Here is a 17,107-nt window from a genome sequence, read left to right as displayed (position 1 = left end):
AACCATATCTATCATTGTTAAATGTGGTATCTCTCTATCTGATATATCTTTATATGATGTGACATGGCTTTATTTCTATATCATATATGCCGACCTTACAAGTAAGGTACCACTATCTTTTCAAAGCATAAAAAAATAAGTTGCTTAAAAAAGCAACACAAAAACATTGAGGTCACAACACCAAACTTTCCGGCGTAACATATATTAACAGTGAAGATTGTCGTCTGGCGCAGTTATAGCCAAATAACACACGGTAATTAGGACGACGGCGGGAAACATAAAACGACCTGCATTATGAAAATTAGATTTCAATTTATTTTGAATAAAATTCTTTAGAGGATGATTTTAAGTGAAGTATTATCGGTAAACTAATAACGATCGTGACTCTACAAAATTATCAATTTGGTTTAAAGGCCCATTACCTTTCCGGAGCAAGATATAAAGGTTTCTTAAAAAACATTAATAACATCAGAAAATGCATACCGATGATCTAAAATAAGGTTACGACACCAAACATATGCAAGATTTCCTGTGTAATATATGAAAACAGTGGAGTCAATTCGCTGTTTTGCCGTCTGGCGCAGTAATAGTCAACTACCGCGCGGTATTTAGGACGACGGCGGGAAACATAATACGACCCGCGTTATGAAAATAAACATTTTATTTATTTTAATTAAATCGTTCAGAAGGTGATGATTAATGTAGTATTAACGGTAAGTTAACCATTTTTAGGACTCTACAAAATTATCGATCTTGTTTTACATTCCCATTTTAAAAATTAAAAGCCGTTTCGGAAAGGTAGTGGGCATTTAACATTCCTACTTATTAAAATATAAGCCATAACGGACTGATAGTGGGCCTTTAAACCTTGTACAATTTTCATTCTGTGCAAACGCTAATATTTCATTAGCTAAAATTGTCCTTGGTCGTGTTGGTGGGGTTTAGTTAATACCGAATACATTGTGTATCCAGTAACTTAAAGTAAAATATATATTTCTCTGTAAGGATTCAAACCCTTAATAAATACAGCAAGTTTTTATTTGGTTGTAACGCAAAAGATAAACTTGTAACCAAGGAAACATACAAAAATAAGATATGTTGATAACGATAATCCGCAAAGACGCGGAACACAACTCACTGCTATGTTATATATATCTAAATATGGAATCCCTTTACCTACATAAATATATTCAATATGTTACCTTTCTTCATTATTTATCCTTTTAAATTCTGCACTGTGAATAAAATGCTTGTAAAATGTGGCATATCACTACCTCACATACCAATGTTTAACATGATATTCTTTTACCTTATCAAATTTGATAGATATTTCATCTCATTAACTTATACTTCCTTATTAAATATGGTGTATGATTACTTCACATGTCCATACTATATATGTCTCTACCTTCTTTATTCTGGTTAAATATGACATCTATATTCCATATTTATCCTTGTTAAATATGGCTCCCGGGTATTTGCCTCAATTCCTTTTTCGTGGTTGTATGCGTTATTGACTTTGCGTTAGACCAAATTTATTATGTAAATCGATTTAAATAAACAAAAGACCCTTCTCTTTCTAAGAATTATTTCAAGCCCAAAACCAAAACAAAATTATTAATTGTTAGTTACTTACCTTTATTTCAAATTCCTTTACTAAATTGGCTGTAAACAACCAAGAAACATAAAAAATGAAAGAAAAAAAAACATGTGAGTAATAATTTCGTTGGTTGTTCAAATAACCATTTATAATAAAAATGAAAAAAAAAATGTTTTTGGAGAACGAAAATTGAGCGCAAGTGCTGCGGTAACTGAATTCCCTAACCTTTATATCTTTGTTAACTGTAGTGTTTCTGTACTTCATTATAATTCCTTGTTTAATGTAGTATTTCTGTACTTCATTATAGATTTTTATCAAATGTGGTATCTCTCTACTTTACATATCAATGGTAGATTCATAACTTATATGCCTGAGTCCGATTTCTAGGAACAAAAGTGCAGAACTAAGTCAAAAAAACATTTTTCTGAAAAATTATAAACTAAGTCAGGTTTTAACTTAAGTTTGTTTTGAGAAATGGAGACCAGGTATCCTTTTAAGATTTGATAGTTGTCTTTCTAATCAATATAAATGTGACATCTCTATTCCGTATCATTTATAAAATGCTATCTCCTTACCATATCATTGTTAAATGTGACATGTCTATACCAAATCATTGTTTAAAATGGCATCTCTATTCCTTATCATTTTTTAATGTGGCATATCTATTCCTTATCATTGTTAAAATGACACCTCTATTCCGTATTATTGTAAAATGTGGCATCTCTATACCATATCATTGTTAAATGTGGCATCTCTATACCATATCATTGTTAAATGTGGCATCTCTATACCATATCATTGTTAAATGTGGCATCTCTATACCATATCATTGTTAAATGTGGCATCTCTATACCATATCATAGTTAAATATGACATCTCTATTCCATATCATTGTTAAATGTGGCATCTCTATACCTTATCATTGTTAAATGTGGCATCTCTATACCATATCATAGTTAAATATGACATCTCTATTCCATATCATTGTTAAATATGACATTTCTATACCATATCATTGTTAAATGTGGCATCTCTATACCATATCATAGTTAAATATGACATCTCTATTCCATATCATTGTTAAATATGACATCTCTATTCCATATCATTGTTAAATGTGGCATCTCTATACCATATCATTGTTAAATGTGGCATCTCTATACCATATCATTGTTAAATGTGGCATCTCTATACCATATCATTGTTAAATGTGGCATCTCTATACCTTATCATAGTTAAATATGACATCTCTATTCAGTATTATTTGTTAAATGTCGCATATCTATTCCATATCATTGTTAAAGATGGTACACCACTGACGAATAGTATGTGTCGCTATTTAAAACAGCGGCAGACGCATTAATACTTTTCCTCAGTTACAAACCATCATTGAAAAGTTTGCTTTTCTAATTTTATTTCAAAATCAAAATATTAAAAGTGATTAATTTCATAACAAAAAAAAGCACTCCATGACACTCAAAAGCAAAATGAATAATTTTATATGCATTTTTGTGTTCATAAGACACACATATACACGATTAAACACCAATAATTGTTTAAATGATGAGTACCGTTTATGCTCTGTCGGCGGTGAAGCATCTTTAAATAAACGTGGGTAACCGACGATATTTCAAATATGGCATCGCTCTTTATTTTATAGTACTGTTAAATGTGGCATAGCTCTCTACCTTTTATATAAATATTAAATGTGGCATCTCTATCCTTTTTTATTAATGTAAATGAGGGATCTCTCGACGTTGTTCAAAGTGGTAATTCAGTCTCCATATTGTCTAACAATTTTAACTAAACATACCTTAAAGGGCCACTACCTTTCCGAAATGGCTTTTAATTTTTAAAATAGGAATGTAAAACGAGATCAATAATTTTGTAGAGTCGCAGAAGTTATTAACTATACGTTTACTAGCACACGTATCATCACCTTCAGAACTGTTTAATTAGAAAAAATAAAATGTTAATTTTCGTAACGCGGGTCGTTTTATGTTTCCCGCCGTCGTCCTAAATGCCGCGCGGTAGTTGACTATCACTGCGCCAGACAGCAAAACAGCGAAATGAATCTCCACTGTTACCGTACATTAGACAGGAAATCTTGCATATGTTTGGTGTTGTAACCTCATCTTAAGCCATCGATATATATTTTCTTTTGTTATTAATGTTTTTTAAGAAACCTTTAAATTTTGCTCCGGAAAGGTAGTGGGCCTTTAACAATTTGAACCAATAATTTTTCCTTTGTAACCTTGTCTGAATATGGTAATGTTTTATTGTAGTATTTAAAAAATGAATAAAATACGTACAATCACCGCTCACATCATCTGTTTTCTAGACTGTAACTTCTGGATTTGTGATGAATGTATCAACAATTTTATTACTCCATCATGCCTTTCATGCTTTTCAAATAAACTGCACATATCATAATTTGTGTTTTTATCAAACGCAGCATTATTATGCAAACATGACAAATAAAGCATTAACTACTGATCGCGATGCTTCGCCTCCTGCATTGTAATGTGATTGGGATTGTACTTTACATGTAAATACACGATCTATAAGTTTAACGCTGCATACAACTATTTATTTCATTGTTCCAATAATACAGCTAAAATCATTTCTTACTTTAAAAAGCAGATAAGATTAGGATGTATATATACGTGTATAATTAGTATACAGTTCATGCTTCACCATTCAGAGATTTATATTCTTGGTTGTATTCTTTATATACATCACACGTAATAACCACATGCTTAAATGGCTGTCGGCAAACATGCACGCACCTGTTTACTGAACACCAGATAATAAACAACATCTATAAACTTCTGAAAGTATTGAAACTTTTTTTTGTGTGTTTTTGTCCTTGAAGTATTCAGTCATGTTTTGGATATTAATAATATTTGCTACGATAAGTTTATCTGTATTCAGTAGTAATTCCTTAAAATGTCACAGAGCTTATGTCTAAAATATTAATATGAATTTAACAATGTCTTTTTTTTCTATTCTATGCCCTCGCCATGATATGACGTTGTGCTACCCACGTCTATTCTGTCCCGTTTTGATATATACATTTATACTTTATGATATTCAGAACTGAACTTTGATTACGGATTAAGACGAATATGATGATTGCTAAAGTTTAGAATAACGTGGCTATGCAGTATTAGAGGTAAAATCTATTTTACGATATATATTAACACCTACAAATAAACTGTAACACAGCATCTCCAATTATACACTTTTAGGGTTGAATTTTTAATGATTTTATCCTAATTTTGATGAACGTTTTTGTCTTCATGATATGCATTGTGTATGAAATCGTGTCCACAAATCTGAATCGCTTTTACATAAACTGGCCGGTTACTTGGTTATTTCTATTTTTGGAACATAGCTTTATGAATACATAGTTTACACTGTTAAACTAACTCACACTTGGACAGCCATATCTATCGCCAGCATTGTAGAACGATTATCACATGTGATCTCATGACGGCCGGCACGCGCCAGTGATATGTCAATCATGTGAGAAAAATAACCAGTTTAGTGCTGTTGTTTATCCCCAACATGAATCATTACGTACCTTTTAAAACTTGTTCCCATGTCTGGCTTCTGTGTTGTACATCTGATGCGGTGATCTGTCTTATCATTGAAAAGATAAACATTGACTACATCAGCAATCTGATACGTATTGTTATGCGTAAAGCCACATGCACAACTCGATATTCTTGTTAGACGATAATGATATTTAAACAAAACCGAACATATTTTATCACATAATCCGCCTGATATCGAGTTATTTCGCCGTGTAATATTTTTGCATATGTAGTGAAATATAACCAGGAGAGATTTTCTTTTGATAGAAATTCATTGTGAAGTCAGACAGAAACAATAAAATGAAGGCAGGAAACATTACGTGACGTTAGGTTTACGAGAACGACGGGAGAAAATGGCGGCTTCTGCTAGATTTTCGGAATACTTTTTTACATGAAAGTCTTTGTAATGTGGGGTTTTGTAGTAATGTGATAATAATTTAAGTATTTTAAATTTGTGTTCATTTCATTTGAGATTTTATGAAACTCGGCTCGAAGTTTTAATTTTTGCTCGTAAGGGTCGCAAAAACAAAAACTTCTTAGACTCGTATCATAAAATATCATATGAAATGATCACTCATGTAATATACTATATATATATAATTGAAAGAGGAACGTTTTTTATCATATACGGTATTATTGGAAAATAAAATATCACTAAATAATTTTCTCCGTAACATCAAAATCAATGAAACGAGAAAATTCCACCTATAATTGATGACCCTTATAATTCCAAAATAGGCCAAGTGGTACTCGCACTAATTATCACATGAACTGTTACTAGGTAGAAATGGTGTGGGGATCAGCTAGGTAAAGAGTCCCCACTACCTGTAACTTGTTAGATGTTATCCAGTAACGGACAGCCTGACATTAGAGCGCTTCTAAATACAGTCGATAAGAAGATTAGGGGCACTGCCTCCTTAGTTTTGTAAGTGGGCAGGGGACATGTTGTTTTGGCAATTTTATTATCATTTTTGTTGATTTTTTTTTAAAATATAAAAACTCTGTCTGTCACATTTTATCGATATTTCAATATTCCTGTCCAGTGACTGAATTTCGATTTATGAGTAAAGCATGTCTATTTAACAAAACCGAAAATGAAAGTAGGAATTGTATGTGTCAATTAAAATACAGTTATGTTATTATGTATGGTAGGAAGTGCGTACCGCGGCCAATGTTGTTTCTCTGAAAAACGTCATTCAATGTAATACTTATAGATTACGTGTTTATAAAGTAAGCAATATATATATACATTGATAACGACTCAATCTTAAGTGTGTCCTTATGTGTGTATTAAAGTTAAGTACTAAAACGTATGAACAATGCCCATCGTTATATTTACGTATTTGTCACATTTGATCATATCATATATATTTATTTATGTACATTAGGCATACTTGAGTCATTGCAGAACCGAGACTGATGCAGGCCAGGTGGATACCTCCGATTACATGGTGCGTATATTACACGTCTTTTAATAACTATATATTTTACTCTTCGTTATACCTAAATAAAACGCACGATAACTAATTACTTTTAATTTTCACTATCTGTCATATTTAAAAGCAAAGATAATTGACTTGTTAACCAGTTTATATCGGAACAAAACAAATAAGTTCGTTGTATTTGTTCTTTTCAGTATGAATTTCTTTTTGTTTTTATCTGATTAGAGTATAATTTTGCTACCTTGAAAGTAATAGAATGTTTGACACACTTTATTTGTTTCCTTCAGTCCATAGCTATGCATATTTTAGGACTAGCATTTTTTATTTATTCTTTTGTAGGCAGTATTAAAAGAATGCTCTCTTGATGAAACCATTTTTAATTTTGCTAAATTAAAGTACAGTTTGGTTTAAACATAAAATTTAATCAACAACATTATAGAAATAGAGGATACGAGTGGCTATGTGATTTGAAATTTTTCAAACGTTCACCGCCATCACCTGTCTTGCCTATGCTGCCTTCACTTTTTTCCTATATGTAATGTATTGACATTAATGGTTCTATGTGTACCGTCGCTTCATTATGTTAACGTTGTTGTCCGCTTTTAGAATGACGTCCGGAACTCCGTATCCGGTTTCAAGGTTTTACTGTTAGAATGAATTAGTGTGTTTTGAGTATCGACGGAACCCAAGATATTACACTATCCATACTCAAAAAGTTAGATCACCGTCGTTTGCATGAGTTGAGTTTTGAGTATCGACGGAACCCAAGATATTACAGAAGAAAATAAAATGAGGTACTTATATACAAAATAACTAGTTGATAGGAGATCTTATATAGAATTAGATATGGATCTTCCTTTCATTTGAGTGTGTGAATGAATAATTATTGAAAGCAAAATATATCAAAAATATTTTTAGTATATAATGGGAGGTAACCCGCAACAACCACAATTACCTTCAGATTATTGTATACTGCAATTATATCTTGATATCAATATTAATAATTATACTAGTATAATAAATAACATCCTATGAATAGACAACAAATCCAATGAAGAATATCTTTCTGACTTTCATAAAGTAGCTTTAAATTCGTTAAATCACATGTTATATAATTTGATTATTTTTAAAAATGTTAACATCATCTTGGATTAGTTGTAGTTATATCAGGATTTTGTTATACTATATATACACTTCTTCTGTAGATCAAAGAAATATCCCTTTTATGTCACTAGTGTTTTTCCTGTGCACACAGATTCGTCTGGGATTTCATATTTTGCTCTGTCATATATTACAATTCAGGCCAAAAGTCACGTGATATTCTGACATCTCATCTGGTGGTCCGTGCAGCGGTAGAGGTCATATATACCTCTCTGCCGTCTCCCTGACTACCTGTTGGATGTAGAAGTTATTCAGCATGATCTATGACCTCTCGTCTCCCTGGTTACCTGTTGTTTGTAGAAGATATTCAGCATCACTCTGACTACATGTTGGATACAGAAGTCATCATGGCCTTTGACCGTGTTCTCGTCGTTACGATTATGTGTCTCGTGAAAGATATGTGTGTAATAGCTTTTCATTTTATGTACTTGTACATGTACATAAATCAATGTATACAAGCGACACTTTACGGATGTGCAAGTATGGTACATTTATGTTTCTCATGCTATTATTTATATACTGACTATAGCAAAAATACAGGAGGACGCTAGCTACTGTGCCCAACGAGGTTTAATTAATTTCCCTTGATATTGAAATGACAATACAAGTAATACACAGTTCGACAAGCATAATTATATTGAAATAGATAAATAAAGTGAGACGGTCTGTTGGCATAAACTATTATTTTAACATGATACGGAAACCTTGCGATTCCAATTTTCTCATAATGTTTCTACTAAAAGCATTTCGTTTGCACTGATTTAGGTAAAACAAATAATAAGCGCAGAAATAATATGGCCAACATCTATATGTCAATATATAATCACGTGGTCTGACATTTCTTATGCCCATTTAACCGTGTGATGTTATGCCCGTTGAATCACGTGGTATGGGACTCTTGATTTCTACATCTATGTCCTGTGTCCTGGTATTTAATGCTTTTATAATCACGTGCTATGACATTTTGGAGCCTACAAAATCTAACGGTCTGACATTCCGAACATTCACTCCTCAGAATGCTGACATTGCACTGACAATGACATTACTTGTGGCATCTCACTTTCTAGCATACTCCATAATCCGAACACTTATATCCCAAACACTTTGGTATGCCCGCGAAGTCTAAGTGTTGGTTATAATGAGGTTTGAGTAGAATTGCAGATAGCCACCGTGGACCACTGTAGGATGAACTGTAGAAACGTCTGCTGTTTGTTAGGCCTGCAGCACGTCCACCATAGACGACAAAAATCTACACGCTGATACACCTAGGTAGTATATAAAAGTATTTATTTATAAAAACATTCACATTGTGATTAAATAATGATCCTGTTTCTTGTAAGTCACTTTCCGTCTTTAAAGAAAACCGATATTTTGAAATGAACTGTTTCTTATTACAACTTCAACATCTGCTTCCATCATGGTTAGACATGTCTGATTTGTTACACGTACATCTCACTTACCAAAAGTTTGATCATGTATCATATGTTGTGTGTATGGTTGGAGAGTTAAAATACGTCTCGTTGTGTAAATACATCTCCCACAATGACTTGTCTCCTTCAGAAGCTACAACAAAAGGAAATGTGTCATTCCAGATCAAAGTACAATCTCTACTTGGTGAATCTCATCCAGTATATGGTTAGGAAAACACTTTTAAATGGAGGAAATGGTAAGCTTTTCATAAGTCACCAAGTCAGTTTTTGAATATTATTGTTTTATTTGTCCAAATATTTTGATAAATATATACGTAAAAAGACACGACATAATCACACTAATACATTCCCACACACATACAGTAATAGATCATGCAATTTAGATTCACTATCTTTAACCATATCATTTAGCATTACTTATAGTCAAGAAAACATGTAAGTAATACAGATTAACAACCATCATTCATCATCACTTATTCACATGTACACAAATCACTTGTTACTGTAATATTCATAAAGTATACATTTACATTCTGTGCATAGACAGTTTTTATCGGAACGAGGGGGCCAAAATATATTATACTATAAAACTTAGTACAACTATGAATAGGAAATGTACTTTGTGTCGTCCTAGAACATATTTCATAATATCGCTAAAATATCGTCCTGTTTACCAGTTTTGAAAACTCAATATTCTAATAGCATTCGCCCTAACCATTTACTAGTTATAAGTATATTCAAATTCAAACTCATCAAAAAGGATGCTTCATTATTTAATAATGGTATGCTAGCTTTCATTTAAACAAAAGTAATTTTTAAGACATCTATCGTTATTAATCAGTGTAAGAATATGCTAACAAGTAAATTGATAAAATATGGTTTTTTTAAATGTTTCTTTTTTCATTTTAATTTAGTAAAACCATGACGGAATAGAAAAAAGTCTAGTTTGTTTTACCTAGAGAAGGGTGATCAAGCGGAGAAAATGGAGATTGTGGATACTTGAGATGTGGTAAGAAGAATGGTCCGGAGGAGAAATACGGCTCTTCCGATCTGTCGGAACTGAAAAATAAAAAAAAAAACATGTACACTATTTTTCATATTCCTATGCTGAAGGACTCTCTCGAAATCCAAGCAGCTGTTTAGAACTACGCGTTGACCATAGTCCATGATACAAGGCCAGAAATCCACGATGAGTGATGACAGTGCGGCCAGGTGACAAACTTGACTACGCGTCGGCGATACAAAACAACAGGCGACCAGAGCTCTACGTAGGCCAAAAGTGACGACAGATGATAGAACACACATTCGACAACAATCCAAGACAAAACAAGAACTTATCATCGGTTATAAGCGACGACAGATGACTTGATATTATAGAACACCTAAGCGACGACAGATGAGTGAATATATTATGACATCTAAGCGATGTCAGTTGATTTCAATAATGCATCAAATTACCAATGCTGCACGTCGACTATAGGTATTGTCACCTATAGTCGACGAGTTAACTTAGAAGACAGGAGGTAAACTTTGCCAATAAGCGATGACAGACAAAGACATATAAGTCGGATGTCAGTCAATTTAAATTATACGTCGACCTGACCAGAAAGTAGAAGAAGAAGAAAACTATTTTTACTACACGTCAGCCTCGTGTGATGACAGACTAGATAAAGGAAGCAGATCTACATCATCTATCATTAACTTACTCTATAGACTCCGGCGCTTCTGGTTCCCACTTACGATTCTTCCTACGGGCAATCGCCAATAAGCAGCACAATATGATTGTCAGTACCACCAATAACAGAAACCCAATCAAAACCGGAAGTATCACGTGGTATAAAGCACTATCCTGGGACGGTAATGATAATAATGCTTCCGGTGACTTGGCTTTGGAACAGTTGCTTCCGGTGAAATTTGCGTCACACCTTCAACGAAAATATCAGCAATGATTTTAATAAATAACTTCAGCCAAAATAGTTGCATATTAGGTCAATAAGATCATCACCTCTATTTTGTTCTAAGCATATCCTAAAGTTACCAAATGCATTGTGGTTTCAAACATTTCTCGTCTACGTTTACATGGCCTGAAGAAAGCTTTCATTGAAATAACGTTAAGCATGTCACGTGGAGAGACTGGCCGGTATTCATGGTTGCGTCCTTATGTAGCATCTTTTAGCTCAGCGCTCTAATGGTGTGCCTCCAGCCTCCCGTAGAGATTTTTTGCCAGCTTCTAGAATGAAAACCAAACCTAAACAATACATTACGTACTTGCAGGCTGGATAGAAGTCCTCGTTAACGAAACAGACGCTGTTATTCCGACAAACGTTCCTGTAGTTATACACGAAACACATATCCGAAACATCAACTGAAAATAAAGACAGCTATTAATGTATGAGATTATTTTATCTTTACCAGTTTTTTCTGAATCATGCAACATCATCGATGCAAGATTCCATGATCACATTACAATATTCCAAATTGATTATTTTGAGAATTAACAGAAGGAGGGACTCCAGCAGCAGGAGAATGGACAGCTGTAGCAGGAGAATGGACAGCTGTAGCAGGAGAATGGACAACAGCAGCAGGAGAATGGACAGCTGTAGCAGGAGAATGGAAAGCTGTAGCAGGAGAATGGACAGCTGTAGTAGGATAATGGACAGCTGTAGCAGGAGAATGGACAGCAGCAGCAGGAGAATGGACAGCTGTAGCAAAAGAATGGACAGCAGCAGCAGGAGAATGGACAGCTGTAGCAGGAGAATGGAAAGCTGTAGCAGGAGAATGGACAGCTGTAGCAGGAGAATGGACAGCTGTAGCAGGGGAATGGACAGCAGAAGCAGGAGAATGGACAGCTGTAGCAGGAGAATGGAAAGCTGTAGCAGGATAATGGACAGCAGCAGCAGGAGAATGGAAAGCTGTAGCAGGAGAATGGACAGCTGTAGCAGGAGAATGGACAGCTGTAGAAAGAGAATGGACAGCTGTATCAGGAGAATGGACAGCAGCAGCAGGATAATGGACAGCTGTAGCAGGAGAATGGACAGCAGCATCAGGAGAATGGAAAGCTGTAGCAGGAGAATGGACAGCTGTAGCAGGAGAATGGACAGCTGTAGCAGGAGAATGTACAGCAGCAGCAGCAGGAGAATGGAAAGCTGTAGCAGGAGAATGGACAGCTGTAGCAGGAGAATGGACAGCTGTAGCAGGAGAATGGACAGCAGCAGCAGGAGAATGGACAGCAGCATCAGGAGAATGGAAAGCTGTAGCAGGAGAATGGACAGCTGTAGCAGGAGAATGGACAGCTGTAGCAGGAGAATGGACAGCTGTAGCAGGAGAATGGACAGCAGCAGCAGCAGAATGGACAGCTGTAGCAAGAGAATGGACAGCTGTAGCAGGAGAATGGACAGCTTTAGCAGAACATGAAGTAGAAACGGTAGCAAGAACAAAGAAGGAGCAGAAGTCGAAGGAAAGGGGGGGGGGGAGGTAGCATCAGCAGCGACAGAAGGAGATGGAAGGCAGTAATAAAAATAGCAGCAGAAAATTAGAAGAGAAGAGGAGGAGGAGGGAGGCGGCAATAGTAGTTAGAGGAGAGGCAGCAGAAAGAATATCAAGAAGTCGACAACGTTGATGATGATGACATACCTGTATCTATATGTGACGTCCTATTGTCTGGTAAGAAATCCATCTGCGGTGTACCGTTCAGGTGTCTTGTATCATTTCCTACTATAATACCGCCATTTTCCCGTACTGTGTCAATAATAACCTCCCATATCTGGCCCTGACGGTGTCCGTCACCGTCGTGTTGAAGATCACATCATATATCACTGTAATACTGCTGTTTATATAGCTGTAATATAAATTAGATCAATACTGTTGTGTGTAAAAAGTAACGGAGATGAAGAACACTACGAAAATGAATTTATAATTTGGAGACATAAATCATGTAAAAAGTCCAACCATGAAATATTATCATAATCCAGCCCCGTTGCTAACGCAATTTGCACCAAGCATTGCCCCCTGAACCCATAGATGCCGCCAAACTCCCAAACAAGTCTAACTAACACATGAATATTATATTACATATCACATATTTACATCTAGGAACATTCGGTGTGCCTCCCCACGCGTTGATGAAAACAAGCTGACGTTATGACATTGTAAAAATTGATAGAAAAAATACGATCTTATCACATTCAATAATAATTATATCAATCAATACAATAGTCCGCCTCTTTTAATGAAAACAAAGTGGATAAAATGCACGCCCGCTCTCTTATACCAACTTTTAAGTGTCAATAAGAAACCCCAGTAACAGGGTACCACTTGTACTTTACTACTAAAAAAATTGTTGGAAGCCATTTATATCAAATTTATCTATTCATAGATTGAAGATAAAAAAAAGTGACACTAGAAAAAGAGGTATTTAATAATAGCAAAAAAGCCACCACTGTCATTTAATAGGACAAAAATAAGGTATCCAATAGTTCTGTACAACCGTCAACGTGAAACAAATTAACGGAGTAGAAAAACCGTCCGCCATTACAACAACAAAAGGACAATAGCGACAACCACCCCATGCCCCCCCACTAATTACACAAAAAGGATCCCCAGGATCCTGTACCTCCTGTGGTACCATATAACCAAGCCAATAGTTCCCAACCAGCCCGGCACCGATCCATCACAAAACTAGTTCCCAAGAGGACTTGGAAGATCACACCCGTGTCCACACACCACACAAAACTGCGATCACGGTCCCCGACTTCAGTCATAAAACCTAAGGCCTAAAGATCACAAGTCGAGGAACCCACCGTCAAACAAAAATATCCAGTACCACAGAGCATTATTGCCGTTAACCATACAACCACTGTGGTTCCCAACAAAAGGAAACAATCTGCCTAAATCAAAGACTTTAACCCCGTAAAAATCATAGAAGATCAGTGGTATAAAGCTGTAGAGGATGTACACAGGTTAAACCCCTGACCCCCCAGACCCCGCAATTTGTAAGGGATCCCGTAATAAATGGAAACATCCGCCCTCCCCAACCCCCTGAAAACACCCCGAGGTCCTTCTGAAAACATGAAACCCAAATCATAGTAAAAAACGGTTGGGAACCTTAACAGGGTAGTAATTTTGATGTGATGTAGAATTTTTAATGGAAAAGTAAGCGCGCCACATTATGACAAAAATCATCCCCTATTTTTTTTTTTTTTTACATATTTGAAAAATAAATTATTATTAATGCCATTTTTCCCACATATAAATTTACGATCCAAATTCAACAAAAACGTCACTATATAAATAATTATTATAAATTTATGACCAAATCAAATTATATTGAAAAAAACACATGGAATACAAAAATTGTATATGATGTGTCCCCCCCCAAAAATTATTTTTTTTGGTTGTTAAAAACACGATGACCCCCAGTCCACCCAAAGACAAAACCAAACGTTTTTGATAACAAATATAGTAAACTTTTAGAAAGTAACTATCAACCCCGACTCTAAACCTAATTTTTCCTGTAGATACCGCGTCCCCCACGACTCCCCTTGTTACCTCGTCCGCCCACCACTACCACCCAAGTAAACCTTGGTACACTGGTAGACGCACCCTCTACTTGCCTCCACCAAGCCCCGTTTTAGAATTGTCAAGTTTAACTTTCTTAAAGAGGTTTTTATGAAATTTTCTGATTGTTACAACAGCCATCAACGTGGAGGGGTGGTCCAATCCCACCCACAATCTTGAAAAACGATTTTGGGTAAACACCCCCCCATTCCCATCGAAAACTGTAAGGGAGAACATGACCCTTCTTGAATTTAATAAGTTTGAAAGTGATAAAAAAGAAACATTAAGCAACCATCGAAAGTGGTACTGACCCATATGTGGAAGAATGTTCTGATTCTGAAAAAAAGATAGTTCTGTTCCCCTGTCCCGATTTTTATTTGGGGGGGGTGTAGTTTGATGTAAAAAACATCTAACTCCACCAGAAAAAACCTGGTTAACTCTTCCCCCTCAAGCAGTCCCGGAGGTAATTGTTCATGTTTTCGAAAATGCAAAGATCCGACTCACTCGAAAGTACTTATTGTTACAAAAGCATCCTATGTAATACCCCTCCAGAAAGTATAATAAACCATCCCCCTCCAGTTATTTTGGTGGAAAAGGATTTTCCCCGTTTCTGAAAAAGTTAGTTCCCGTCCTGATGATTGTAAAGTCGTAAAAACAATCGAAAATACCATCCATAAGTGATACACTATTCTGCAGTGGGAAGTATTTTTCTGTTTATTTCCCAGGAAAAGTAGTTTTTAAGCTTTCGAAGAATCCCTGAGACGTGGTTAAAACCCATCCTATAGCCTTCCCGGAAGGTGGTTTTACTTGATTTTGGTATGTAGGTTGGGAATTTCCGAAGTTTGAAATAAGTTAAGTGTTCCCCGATCAGTGGGGTAAAGCTGTAAAACATTTTACCGCCTACCGAAAGTAGTACCTTCTGTTTAGGTAGTCATTTACCCCCTTGTGTTTTATTATTAGAGAAAATGTAACCCCCGTAACCCCCTTTGGATGTTTTTGTAAAAACACAATTTTACACAACCCGAAAAGTGTAGTGCTTTTTCAGATGTCCCCCCTTGAAAAAAAACCAGTCCCTCATATCTACCGGTTTGATATCCGTTCCACCCCCCTTGCATGACGCCCGTTTTGTATAAAGCCAAAATTTCAACGAATAACCGGAAAGTAAGTAACGATTCAGTGAATGATAATGGGAGAACCTCCCAAGGACACCACCCCCCCTCTGCCGAAAAGAAAGTTCCCCCATCCTTGTTTTTTTATGAGACGAATGTAAACAAAAGCCCAACCCTTTACTGCTAAAACAAACTACACCCGACCCCAAATGTAGATACTCCTCAGAGGTTGGTAAAGGGAATTCCGTTTTCTTGTAACATTTTGTGAAACATCTTACGCTACCGGAAGTTGAACCTTCAGTTTATAGTAGGAATTTCCGTTTCTGTAAAAGTAGTTCCATCTGTTGATGTAGTTGTGAAACATCTCACGCTACCGGAAGTTGAACCTTCAGTTGTGGTAGGAATTTTCGTTTCTGTAAAAGTAGTTCCATCTGTTGAGGTAGTTGTGAAACAATCTTACGCTACCGGAAGTTGAACCTTTCAGTTGTGGTAGGAATTTCCGTTTCTGTAAAAGTAGTTCCATCTGTAAAAAGTCTCAGCTACCGGAAGTTGAACCTTCAGTTATGAATAGGTATTTCCGTTTAGTGTGAAACATCAGTCACACCTGTTGCCTTCTCCACGCTACCGGAAGTTGTGAAACGTTTCAGTAGTTATCGTTGAGTTTGGAAACCTTCAGTGGAGTAGGAATTTCGTTTCTTGTAAAGTCGTTTCTGTTGAAAAGTAGTTCCCTACCGAAGTTGAACTGTTGTTTGGTCGGAATGTAGTTTGTTGAGTTGTACAACATCTCACGCTACCGGAAAAGTTGAACCTTCAGTTTGCGGTAGGAATTTAAACCGTTTTCTGTAAAAGTAGTTTATTTCCATCTGTTGAGGTATCACTTTGTGAAACATCTATCACGCTACCGGGAAGTTGAACCTTCAGGTTGTTGTGGTAGGAATATTTTCCCCGTTTCCTCTGTAAAAGTGAGTTTTTCCATCTGTTAATGTAGTTGTGAAACATCTCACGCTACCGGAAGTTGAACCTTCAGTTGTGGTAGGAATTTCCGTTTCTGTAAAAGTAGTTCCATCTGTTGAAGTAGTAGTTGTGAAACACTCTCACGCTACCGGAAGTTGAACCTTCAGTTGTAGTAGGGAATTTCCGTTTCTGAAGAAAGTAGTTTCCCCAGAATCTGATGAGGTAGTAGTGAGAACAATCTCCAACGCACCCCCGA

The 17,107-nt window shown here is 35.8% G+C and overlaps 1 protein-coding gene and 1 long non-coding RNA gene across 2 annotated transcripts; both read right to left on the bottom strand.

Annotated features, from left to right (window-relative positions):
• Positions 1-9,278: 9,278 nt before the first annotated feature.
• LOC138322428 (uncharacterized) lies at positions 9,279-11,189 on the bottom strand. Its single transcript, XR_011208393.1, has 3 exons — positions 10,939-11,189; positions 10,188-10,291; positions 9,279-9,365 (listed from the first exon to the last, which is right to left on the bottom strand). It is a non-coding gene; the product is annotated as an uncharacterized lncRNA (long non-coding RNA).
• A 506-nt stretch (positions 11,190-11,695) lies between these two features.
• Positions 11,696-13,992, bottom strand: LOC138322174 (splicing factor 3A subunit 2-like). Its single transcript, XM_069266225.1, has 2 exons — positions 13,845-13,992; positions 11,696-12,609 (listed from the first exon to the last, which is right to left on the bottom strand). The coding sequence occupies exons 1-2, from the start codon at positions 13,990-13,992 to the stop codon at positions 11,696-11,698; spliced, it is 1,062 nt and encodes a 353-aa protein (XP_069122326.1).
• Positions 13,993-17,107: the final 3,115 nt, after the last annotated feature.

The sequence above is a fragment of the Argopecten irradians genome, chromosome 4, assembly GCF_041381155.1.
Source record: "Argopecten irradians isolate NY chromosome 4, Ai_NY, whole genome shotgun sequence".
Classification (NCBI taxonomy): Eukaryota; Metazoa; Mollusca; class Bivalvia; order Pectinida; family Pectinidae; genus Argopecten; species Argopecten irradians.
Note: the sequence above shows the minus strand (reverse complement) of the source record. Positions and strands in the feature narration are given on the sequence as shown.

What these genes read in the sequence shown, in the direction of transcription:
- LOC138322174 (XM_069266225.1), bottom strand. Translation starts at nt 13,992, where the DNA reads ATGACTGAAGTCGGGGACCGTGATCGCAGTTTTGTGTGGTGTGTGGAC. An exon ending in GTTATATGGTACCACAGGAG is followed by an intron (nt 12,610 to 13,844) that starts GTACAGGATCCT and finishes CTCCTGCTACAG; the next exon opens with CTGTCCATTCTCTTGCTACA.